This window comes from Tamandua tetradactyla, chromosome 2 (genome assembly GCF_023851605.1).
Source record: "Tamandua tetradactyla isolate mTamTet1 chromosome 2, mTamTet1.pri, whole genome shotgun sequence".
NCBI lineage: Eukaryota > Metazoa > Chordata > Mammalia > Pilosa > Myrmecophagidae > Tamandua > Tamandua tetradactyla.
This window is the reverse complement of record NC_135328.1, coordinates 61,731,152-61,743,461: the sequence shown is the minus strand read 5'-3', so window position 1 is coordinate 61,743,461 and position 12,310 is coordinate 61,731,152. Positions and strand designations below refer to the sequence as shown.

At 36.1% G+C, this 12,310-nt stretch overlaps 1 protein-coding gene across 3 annotated transcripts in view; it reads left to right on the top strand.

The window, feature by feature from the left end:
- Nucleotides 1-12,310, top strand: part of UBAP1 (ubiquitin associated protein 1) — a 172,761-nt gene that overhangs the window by 138,567 nt on the left and 21,884 nt on the right. For all 3 annotated transcript variants that reach the window (XM_077147918.1, XM_077147917.1, XM_077147916.1), the window contains one exon: nucleotides 4,148-4,188. In XM_077147918.1, the coding sequence (XP_077004033.1) occupies nucleotides 4,155-4,188 (34 nt within the window). In that variant the 5' untranslated portion in view covers nucleotides 4,148-4,154. The remainder of the gene's footprint in view (nucleotides 1-4,147; nucleotides 4,189-12,310) is intronic.

Genomic DNA, 12,310 nt, shown 5'->3' with positions numbered 1-12,310 from the left:
TAGGGAGAAACCCCCTTCCCAGGTTTCGGCACCGGAAATGAAAAGTCCCAGGCTGGTCGGAGGTTGGAGATGTGAAGCAGAGAGACATGATACCGGCAGCAGCAGCAGCGGGGGAAGAAGGTTTATTAGCGGAGGGACAGCATGGAGAGTTGATTCAAGAAATCAACTCCTGCCTGCCTGGATTTGAGTAGGGGTTTTAAAGAGCATTGGAGGTAGAGTTAGGCGGGTTTCTCACAGGTGGGTCCTTGGGAGTTTAACAGCTTTCCATTGGTGAAAACACAGCCTTAGTTCTGCAAGATTGTAGCTGCGGGAGGGGAAACATTGGGGCAAGAGAGTTTGGAGTTTTTATTACAAGACTGCTGCAAGGTCATAACTGCCTGGGGGCTGATGTTTATGCACAAGAGTTTATCACCAGGTATACTCCAGATGTTGAGAGCCTCCAGGTGTTGATTCTCTGAGGTGGTATCTTTGTCCTTGCTTGTTTCTCTGGTTCAGCTCTCACAATAATATTTTAGACTTTTTCATTATTATTATATCTGTTATGGTGATCTGTGATCTTTGATGTTACTGTTGTAATTGTTTGGGGGTACCACAATCACTGCCAAGGGCCAACTTAATAAATGTCGCTTGTGTTCTGACTGCTCTACTGACCAACTGTCCTCATCTATCTTCCTCTTCTTGGGCCTCCCTATTCCTTGAGACACCACAATATTGAAATTGGGCTATTTAATAATCCTACAGTGATCTCTTAAGAATTCAAGTGAAGGAAGAGTCACATATTTCTTACTTTAAGTCAAAAGCTAGGAATGATTAAGCTGAGTGAGGAAGATGTGTTGAATGTTGAGATAGACCTCTTGTGCCAAGCAGTTAGCCAGGTGAACACATGAATGATAAGAAAGCAAAACATTCTTATTGCTGTTATAAAGAAGTTTTAATGGTCTGGATATGAGATCAAACCACTCACAACATTCCCTTAAGCCAAAACCTAATCCAGAGAAAGACTAACTCTCTTCAATTCAATGAAGGCTGAAAAAGGTGAGGAAATTAAGAAGGGAAGTTCAAAGCTAGCAGGGGTTGATTTATGTGGGTTAAGCTGTCTTAAATACATGAAAGTGAAAGCAAGGTGAACTAGCCAGTGCTGATGTAGAAACTGCAGAAATTTATCCAGAAGATCTAGCTAAAATAATTGATAAGATGACTCCACTAAATGATAGCTTTTCAATATAGATGAATCAGCCTTCTGTTGGAAGAAGATGCCATCTAGGATTTTGATAGCTAGAGAGGAGAAGTCAATGACTTGCTCAGAGCTTCAAAGGACAGACTGATTTTCTTTTTAGGTGCTAATGCAGCAGGTGACTTTAAGTTGAGGGCAATGTGAATTTACCATTTTGAAAATCCTAGATTACTTAAAAATTATGTAAATCAACTATGCTTGGGCTCTATAAATGGAACAACAAAGCCAGGTTGGCGCACATCTGTTGCAGCATAGTTTACTGAAAAATTTAAGCCCACGGTAGATGTCTGCTGCTCAGAAAGAAAAGATTCCTTTCAAAATATTACCGCTCATTGACAATGTACCTGGTCACCCAAGAGCTCTGATGGAGATGTACGAGATGAATATTATTTTCATACTTGCTAAAATAACATCCATTCTGCAGTCCATGAATCAAGGAATAATTTCAACTTTCAAGTTTATTATTTAAGAAATGCATTTTGTAGGACTATGACCATAATAGTTATTCTTCTTGTGGATCTGGGCAAAGTCAGTTTGAAAACATTCTGGAAACAATTCACCATTCTAGATGCCTAAAAATATTCATGATTTATGGGAGGAGGTCAAAATACTAACATTCACAGGAGTTTGGAAGAAGTTAATTCTAGCACTCATGGATGACTTTGAGAGGTTCAGAATTTCAGTGGAGGAAGTCACTGTACATGTGTGGAAATAGCAAGAGAAGTAGAGTTAGAAGTGGAGCCTGAAGATGTGAATGAACTGTTGCAGTCTCATGAGAAAACTTGAATGGATGAGGACTTCCTTTTTATGGGTGAACAAAGAAAGTTGCTTCTTCAGATGGAATCTACCACTGGTGAAGATGCTATGAACATTGTTGAAATGAAATGACAGCAAAGGATTTAGAATAATGCATAAACTTAGTTGAGAAAGCAGTGGCAGAGTTTGAGAGGATTGACTCCAATTTTGAAAGTTCTCTTGTACGTAAAATGCTATCAAACTGAATTGCATGCTACATAGAAATCTTTTATGAAAGGAAGGTCAGTTGATGTGGCAGACTTCACTGTGGTCTTTTCAGAAATTGCTACAGCCATACCACCTTGAAGCAACCACTATACTAATGAGTCAACAGCTGGCTGTCAGTATCAAGGCAAGACCCTCCACCAGCAAAAAAAATTACAATGCACTGAAGGCTCAGATGATAAGTAGCAATTTTAGCAATATTTTAAAATTAAAATACGTATGCTTTTTTTAGACATAATGTTATAGCACACTTAATAGACTACAGTATAGTGTAAAAAACATAACTTTCATATGCCTTGGTATATGAAAAATTTTTTATGATTTGCTTTATTGTAATATTTGCTTTATTGTGGTACTTTGCAACTGAATCTGCAATATTTCGGAGGTATGCCTGTGATGGAAATGACATGATAATCTTTGGTGTTGACACTTTAACTGTCTTTAAATGATACTTGCTGGATAGTAGGTCTTAATATAGGGGCCCTACACTTCTGGGGTCACTAGACATCAGGACAAATATGTGCCACTTGCTTCTCTTATGGTATGAGTTTCTGCCCAAAGTAGGAAACACAGATTGGGTTGGGATGTAAATTGAGCTAGGGAAATACCTCCATGAAATTACTTTGGTTAAGTTAGAATCAGGATTGACCTGTTCGTGGTAGTTGTTTTGTTTCATAGCTGCATTTTATCCCCCCACCATGGAGAGCTAGTTTATTATTCTGCAGATTGTAAGAATGAGGAATTAAACGTCTCCTTTTCCAAAGAGTAAGATTATTTTAAAACCTGTTTGGCACATGATGGCTATGAGAGAGTGAAAAAAATGTCACTCATCTTTCCCCTTTCCCTCCCTCCCTCTGTAACTAAGTAATTATTCTTAAGTTTGCATAATTTACCAATTTTAGAATTCCTTTTAAAAATAACAGCTATATTGATATAATTCACATAACATACAGTTCACCCTTTTAAAGAATATAAAAAATTGTTTTGGTTATTCTGTTTCCTTTGCCTTCCCATGTAAATTTAAAAATCAGCTGGTCAGTTCCTTAAAAATGAAAATTCTTGGGGGATTTTAATTCCGTTTTGAGTAATTTTTACAGAATGCATGCAATGTAGTTGCTTTTGCTTACCAGCGTAATTCCTTACAGTGTATTGTATTTAGGCTAACAGAGATCTTACCATAAATGCATGCAGCTAACCTTAATTTTTTCCCCATCCTTGTCTTGGATAAGTTGAAGGTATAAACACCATATCAAGGGAGATAAACATTTAGGTTCAAGTGCTCATATGGTTTTATTTGTGCAGGAAAGAAGTTTGTACCTACTTATATAGGTAATGTTAAGCTAGATGTATGGTTTTATGGTATTATAAATAAATTTTGGAGTTTAGTAAAAAATTAAAAAGGTACAAATATCAAAGTTTGTGTATTGTTTATATTCCACATTTCAGAAATTTCAATCTTGACAGTTGCAATTAATTGCCAGTAAAAGGTCTGTATTTGCTTGACTGAGGAAAATGGGATTTTTTCCCTCTAATAGTGAAATATTTGTAGGTTACATCAGGAGGATATAACTTACTAATTTTTTCCTTTTGATTGCACATAGATTGATTGAGTGTCTAGTATGTCATTTATTCCTCTAATATTTTTCTTTTAGAATATGCCAGATTTCAGAAATGCTTAATTTTTCTCTGAAACATCATCTTCCTCTTGTCTATCTCCTTTGTTGTTGTTCTGAGACTGAAAGTATGAAGATAGTGTCAGTCCAGGAACCATGGCCATGGACCAGAATCTTTTGTCTTTTTGCTTTCTTCTTTGTAGTCTCAATTTTCTTATAATTATTTGCTTTTATCCCCTGAAGATGTCATATACCTAAGAAACATTTCCTTGTTTTTCAGGTTCTAAATGGCTTCTAAGAAGTTGGGTGCAGATTTTCATGGTAAGTAGATTATATGATATCACGGTTTAAGTTCTGATTTGTTCAGAGGATTTTAAATAACTTAGCATAGTTTAAGTAAGTAAACTTTTTGTCTCTTTAAAGGAGCAGCTTCAGAAAATATATTTGTACAGCAGTGTGCATATACATTCCAAAGAACGTCCTATAACTTTAATATTGATGTATTTTTTCAGATGGATAAACTTAAGACTCTCTCTGGATATTGTACTGGGAACTGCTAGGGATAGAGAAGGGATTGGCCTGTTTTTTTCTTTGGTAGTATTTGCTTCCTGTTCCCTGGTCATAGCTCTTCTCTATTTCACTGTATGAAAAATTCTAAAGATATAACACTTTATGAACATTTTTTATTTTGGCTTAGTGTTTTTTCCCCCATGTAAGGGAGTCATTTACTAAAATAAGCTATGGGCAGCAGATCAATATATTACAGATGTATCAATAGTAGTAATTACAATTTGGCATTGATACTTATTAGTTTTGCTATCGTGTTTTCCTAAGATAGGACCTTCCAAAATGAAATATAATAATAAACTATTGTATTAGTTAGGGTTCTCTAGAGAAACAGAATCAACAGGAAATATTCGTAAATATCAAATATATAACAGTATCTTACGTAACCATGGGAATGTAGAATCCAGAAACCATAGGTCAGGCTGTGAAGCTTATGATTCCAGTGGAGGGTCTGGATGAACTCCAGAGGAGAGGTTCGCTGGCGGAAGCAGGAAGAGAACTTGTCTCTTCTGAATCCTCCTTAAAAGCTTTCCAATGACTAGATTAAGCATCACTCATTGCAGAAGACACTCCCCTTGGCTGATTACAAATGGAATGAGCTATGGGTGTAGCCGACGTGATCATGATTTAATCTTCTGAAATGTCCTCATAGCAACTGACAGGCCAGCACTTGCCCAAACAGACAAACAGGTACTACCACTTGGCCAAGTTGACAAATGAACATGACCATGACAGTCCACCCCTTGTCAACTTGGCAGTTATACACATCATCTTAAACCATACCTAATTTCTAAATAGAAAACAATAAAACACACATTTTTTTTTCTTACCTAACAATACTCAGCTGTCCTACATATAACTGAAAACACATTAAATCTCTCCAGAATAGGGTGCAAGTCCTTGGGTAATATTCATTCTTAAACTTGCTATCTTACAACTTAAATAGTATAATGTGAACAAAACAGTATTATAGTCCTTATTTCAGTAAATAGTCACGTGGTTGTAGTTCATATTTATCACTACCTTCTTCCACTACCCATTCCATGTTTCCTTTACCCTCAGCAAGCACTTCAGCTGGCCATGGTTCTTTGGCTGGTAGGGTGGCGCTAATCTTTGTTCCTGAAGTTTCAGAGCCATTGGTAGCCCTGTCTGGATTGAGTTTTTGCAGTTTTCCATTGATTTTAATCACAGGGCATGGTAGTACTAAAAGACACCCTAGAGGCTCTCCTATATTCCAGGAAAACTCTTCTTTACCTCCATTGTGTAGTTGCAGTCCTATTTGCCCCTGATAGTAAGGGTCAGTCACCCTACCAGTAATGTAATCCCCTTCTTGGCTTGTTGATCCAGGGACATGAGTACGCCAAAGTGACCAGATGGCAGTCTTAGATTCCAGTTCAATGGAATCATTGTTACTCCTGGTGGAAGCACTCCCCCTTTTGGAAGTAAAACCTGTAGACCAGTAGAGCTCAGCTTTGCAGGGACAAGAAGCAAAATTTTCCTAGTGGGTCGAAAACCCTGAAAAATCCACAGCAAAACTACTAGAGCTAATAATAAACGAGTACAGCAAAGTGGCAGATTACAAGATCAACACTCAAAAATCTGTAGTGTTTCTATACACTAGTAATGAACAATCTGAGGGGGAAATCAAGAAATGAATTCCATTTGCAATTGCAACTAAAAGAATAAAATATTTAGGAATAAATTTAACTAAAGAGACAAAAGACCTATACAAAGAAAACTCCAAGAAATTGTTAAAAGAAATCACAGAAGACCGAAATAGATGGAAGGGCATACCATGTTCATGGATTGGAAGACTAAATATAGTTAAGATGTCAGTTCTACCTAAATTGATTTACAGATTCAATGCAATACCATTCAAAATCCCAACAACTTTTCAGAAATAGAAAAATCAATAAGCAAATGTATCTGGAAGGGCAGGGTGCCCCGAATTACTAAAAGTATCTTGAGGAAAAAAAACGAAGCTGGAGGTCTCATGCTGCCGGACTTTAAGGCATATTATGAAGCCACAGTGGTCAAAACAGCATGGTATTGGCATAAATATAGATATATCGACCAATGGAATCGAATAGAGTGCTCAGATATAGACCCTCTCATCTATGGACATTTGATCTTTGATAAGGCAGTCAAGCCAACTCACCTGGGACAGAACAGTCTCTTCAATAAATGGTGCCTAGAGAACTGGATATCCATATGCAAAAGAATGAAAGAGGACCCGTATTTCACACCCTATACAAAAGTTAACTCAAAATGGATCAAAGATCTAAACATTAGGTCTAAGACCATAAAACAGTTAGAGGAAAATGTAGGGAGATATCTTATGAAACTTACAACTGGAGGCGGTTTTATGGACCTTAAACCTAAAGCAAGAGCACTGAAGAAAGAAATAAATAAATGGGAGCTCCTCAAAATTAAACACTTTTGTGCATCAAAGAACTTCATCAAGAAAGTAGAAAGACAGCCTACATAATGGGAGACAATATTTGCATCTGAGCTATAGTTTTTTTTTTGTTTGTTTGTGTTTTTTGTTTTTTTCCTTTTTTATATATATTTTTTATTTTTTATTTTTATTATTATTTTTATTTTTTTCTGTATATTATCATTGTATATCTTTTTCTGTTGTTTTGCTAGTTCTTTTCCTAAATCGATGCAAATGTACTAAGAAATGATGATCACACATCTATGTGATGATATTAAGAATTAGTGATTGCATATGTAGAATGGAATGATTTCTAAATGTTGTGTTAGTTAATTTTTTTTTAATTAATTAAAAAAAAACATTAGAAGAATCAGATGGTGATATTTTGACTATCTCTTTTGGCAGCTCACTCCATGGATTGCCTGTGTCATTCTGATTATGGGAATCAGAGTCCTTAGTAGATTCTGAGTCCAGTCAGAGTAGAAAATCACTCATAAAAACCCATTTTTAAGATTCTATTTCTTAAGAACCACTCCTGGTACCAAGTTGTATTAGTTAGGGTTCTCTAGAGAAACAGAATCAACAGGAAATATTCATAAATATAAAATATATGAAGGTGTCTCATGTAATCGTGGGAACGTCGAGTCCAAAATCTGTAGGGCAGGCTGTGAAGCTTATGATTCCAATGGAAGGTATGGACAAACTCCATAGAAGTGGCTTGCCTGCCGGAGTAGGAAGAGAGCCTGTCTCTTCTAAATCCTCCTTAAAAGCCTTCCAATGACTAGATTAAGTATCACTCATTACAGAAGATACTCCCCTTGGCTAATTACAAATGGAATGAGCTGTGGATGCAGCTGATGTGATCATGACTTAATTCTATGAATTGTCCTCATAGCAGTAGACAAGCCAGCACTTGCCCATCCAGACAAACAGATACCACTACTTGGCCAAGTTGACACATGAACCTGTCCATGACAGGTTATTATGTGAAAATTGAGGGTATGGTCTTACCTAAGAAGTTAACATTAAAATTAATTTCAAACTGTAGAACATAAAAATTAAACCCCAGAAATATCCTTACAGCACAGTTTTTTTAAAAGGTTTTAAAGCTGATCTTCCAGTTTAAAATCCCACCATTTTAAGTATGTTTTGCTAGACTGCCTGGCAACAACATGTGTTGGTATGCTCTTGGGAGCAATAAATGGTTTCTCGATAGTATCAGATGAGTAAAGGTGGTGCAGTAGACACTATGGTTTTAATTTGCTTATGTAATTTATACATCTTTTGAATTGTTGTTGTGCTTATACTTAAGTACATCAGATGTGTTTTTAAAGAATCCTTTTGGAGTTAAGTCATTAAGTCATTCAGATTCTGGAAATAGCATTTCTAGAACTCAGGCATTAGACCTTCTGGGTAGCTGTCTCCTATTTAAGGATTATTACAGGGTTCTGATGAAGTAATCAAATGATAGTAGAAAATCCGTTCTGAAGTTGCTTCTGTATCACTTTCCCGAGGAAAAAGAGGACAGAGACAAGGGAGGAAAAAAGTTCTAGGGAAGGAAAATGGCAAAAATTAAAATTTTAAACTTATAATTTTATCTCAAAAGATGAGCTTTCTACATTGTATATGTGGGAACTTTGTTTTGATTAGAGTGAAATTAAGTTGGATCCCAGATTATGTGTTCTTTCTAAATAGTTCAGAGTGATGGTTACAAATTGGAAGTTATTTGGTCAATAAAAAGTTAGACTTATCCTTCATCTTACATTCCTGACTAAAATTTTGTTTAAATGAACTTTCTACCTGGGTAAAATTTGGGGAAATAGATTAGAATCTTCCCATTAGAAAGTTATATAGTTTAAGGAATAACTGCTTGTTGAAGTATGCTTTGAAAATGAAAACATAAAAAATAAAAAATATTGTACAGTTTAAGGAAGAGAAATTAACAAGACTAGCTGGAGACTATGCATAGACAATTTTGCAGGCATTTGAGTACAGGAAATCAAGTTCAGCAAGACTTCAAGGGCTGAAACTAGAAGGCAAAAAAACTAAGACTCATTACTCTCTCCATCTCTAAAGATAGCTATATGGCCTTCCTCACTGCTTTTTTCCCTGTTACTTTGCTCCATTTTATTCTATTTATAGATTTGGCTTGCCCTAGTTTATGAGCCTATGGATTGGTGCCCCCTCAGCTATTATATGGGGTTAGTGTGTACAGTTAATTCTTACAGGGCAGTTGGGGCATGGACAGGGAGCTAATAACTGTTGTAAATGCTGGATTCTTTTTTCATGTGCTTTTTTTTTTTTTTTTAACCTTTTTGTTGTATAGTATAACATATAAAAAGCAAAGAAATAAAAAAGCAAGAGTTTTCAAAGCACTCTTCAACAAGTAGTTAAGGACAGATCCCAGGGTTTGTCATGGACTAACCATACCATCACCTCAGATTTTTCCTTTTAGCTGCTCTAGAATATAGGGGGCTAGAAGGCTTAAATATTTTTTTTTATCACAACAGTAGACGTTTCTTTCTTGGGAAAAATAACATATATACAAAACAATAAATTTCAAATCACAGCACCACAATTAGTTAATGGATTTCAGAGTTTAACATAGGTTACAATTCCACAGTTTTAACTTTTTACTTCTAGTTGCTCTAAGATACTGAAGATTTAAGAGATATCAATTTAATGATTCAACAGTCATATTCATTTGTTAAATCCTGTCTTCTCTGTATAACTCCACCATCACCTATGATCTTTCTGCCTATGATCTTTTGAGCTATGACTACTCTAACTTTTTCATAGTAGGAAGGGTCTGTCAGTAATATGGGGTAGGGAGAGGGAACTAGCTGATGTTCTGGAGAGGCTGGGCCCTCTAGGTTTCAGAACTTATCTGGTCCAGGGACCCATCTGGAGGCTGTAGGTTTCTGGAAAGTTACTCTAGTACATGGAACTGTTGTGGAATCTTCTGTATTGCTCTAGGTGTTCTTTAGGATTGGCTGGAATGGTCCTGGTTGGGGTTTGGCAGGTTATGATAGGTAGTAATGTCTAAATATAGCTTGCATAACAACCTCCAGAGTAGCCTCTTAACTCTATTTGAACTCTTTCTGCCACTGATTCTTTGTTATACCTCTTTTTCACCTTTTGGTCAGAATGGAATTGTTGATCCCATGGTGCCAGGCCTGAATTCATCCCTGGAAGTCATCTCCCAAGCTGCCAGGGAGGCATTCACCCTGGGATTTCATATCCCACGTAGAGGGTAGGGTGATGATTTCGCTTTCACAGTGGGCTTTCAGAGAGTAAGGCCACATTTGAGAAACAAAAGAGGTTCTCCAGAAGTAACTCTTAGGCATACCTATAGGTAGGCTAAGCTTCTCTGCTACCTGCATAAGCTTCACAAGAGCCTCAAGATCAAGGGCTTGAATGTGACTGTGTGATTATGAAAACCTTGTGTCTGATGCTTCTTTTATCTACCTTATCGACAGATGAGTAAAACATATGGAATAAAAATAAATAATAGGGGGAGAAAATGTACAATAAATTTAGTAGTTTGAAATGCTAGTGATCAGTGAAAGGGATGGGTAAGTGGTATAGTATGTATGCATTTTTTTTTCTGTTGTTGTTCTAGTTTACTAGCTGCCAGAATGCAAGATACCAGAAATGGAATGGCTTTTAAAAGGGGAATTTAATAAATTGCTAGTTTACAGTTCAAAGGCCAAGAAAATGTCCCAATTAAACAAGTCTATAGAAATGTCCAATCTAAGGCATCCAGGGAAAGATACCTTGGTTCAAGAAGGCTGATTAAGTTCAGGGTTTCTCTGTCAAGTGGAAGGGCACATGGTGAACACAGTCACAGTTTCTCTCTTGTCTGGAAAGGCACATGGTGAACACAGTAGGGTTCCTCTCTCATCTGGAAGGACACATGGCAAGCATGGCGTCATCTCCTAGCTTCATCTCGTAGCTTCTTCTCCTGGCTTCCTGTTTCATGAAGCACCCTGGGAGGCATTTTCTTTCTTCATCTCCAAAGGTCACTGGCTGGTGAACTCTGCTTCTCGTGGCTATGTCATTCTGCTCTGCTCTCTCTGAATCTCTCATTCTGCAAAATCTTTCCTTTTATAGGACTTCAGAAATTTATCAAGACCCTCCCAAATGGGTGGAGACATGTCATCACCTAATCCAGTTTAACAACCACTCTTTATTAAATGACATCTCCAGGGAGATGATCTAATTACAGTTTCAAATGTACAGTATTGAATAGGGATTATTCTGCCTTTATGAAATGGGATTTTGATTAAAACATGCCTTTTCTAGGGGACATATACATCCTTTCAAACCAGCACAGTTGTCTTTTTATTTCTTTTTCTGAATTGATGTAAATGTCCTAAGAAATTATCATAATGATGAATATGCAACTATGTGATGATATTGTGAATTACTGATTATCAATATGTAGAACAGAATGATCATATGTTAAGAATGTTTGTATTTGTTATATATTTTTTAAAAATTAATAAAAAAGAAAGCAAAAAAAAAAAAAAATCAAGGGCTTGGCCATTGATTTGGGTGTTCCTAAAGTTTGACATAGCATCAGGGGATTTCTTTGAGTGCCTGCCATCACCCCACCCCCCACCCCCCATAATCACACAAGTTTTTGCTCATTCCTAGTTAACCAAGCTTAAAGAAGAATAAAATCATGAAAATTTACATGTGTTAATACCTTGGGATTGACTTTGTTAGTGAAAGGAAACTGCTTTTTAAAGCAGATACCTGTAATTGGTGCTAATGAAGGGAAACGGCCTTTATTTTTAAATAAAGACCTGTTTTACCTAATGTTGTCTGTCCCTAAGCTAGGACCTAGCTGCATTTGTAGACCTTAAGTGTCAGTGCATATACAACACCGTTATAGTTTTCTAAATGAAAGGTAGACAGGGAAACCTTTTTGAAGGATATTCTCATTTGGCTCAGTTGTCTTTAGGATAGTATGTTTATAGATAGTTCCTTCCTCTTTCAGCTCCCTATGACCAGGTTCTATGATAGACTTGTTCATTATGAAAATGTACTTAGTATTACTGTGCATAGGTTTCCTTATCGTATTTATAAATCATACATTTATTAATGTCATAGGTAGGATTTTTTCTATATGTATACCATATAATTAACTTACATATAAGTAAATTTTATTAAACAGAAGACTTAATTTTGTGATTTCAACTTGACTGCATCTTTCCCGTGATTCTTAGAAAGTCTTAAAGTTTCAGTTTTGTTTCTAGTTAGTCAGGGCACTAGTAGAAGTGGAGTTGAATGTTAAATATTTTAGCGCTTTTTTTCATGAAAAGAAGTTAGATAATAATTAAAATTAAAAAGAATCTTGCTTTTAATCTTCATTATTAAATGTAATACTTCATTATTATTATTAAATGTAATACTGAGTATATATAAATGTAA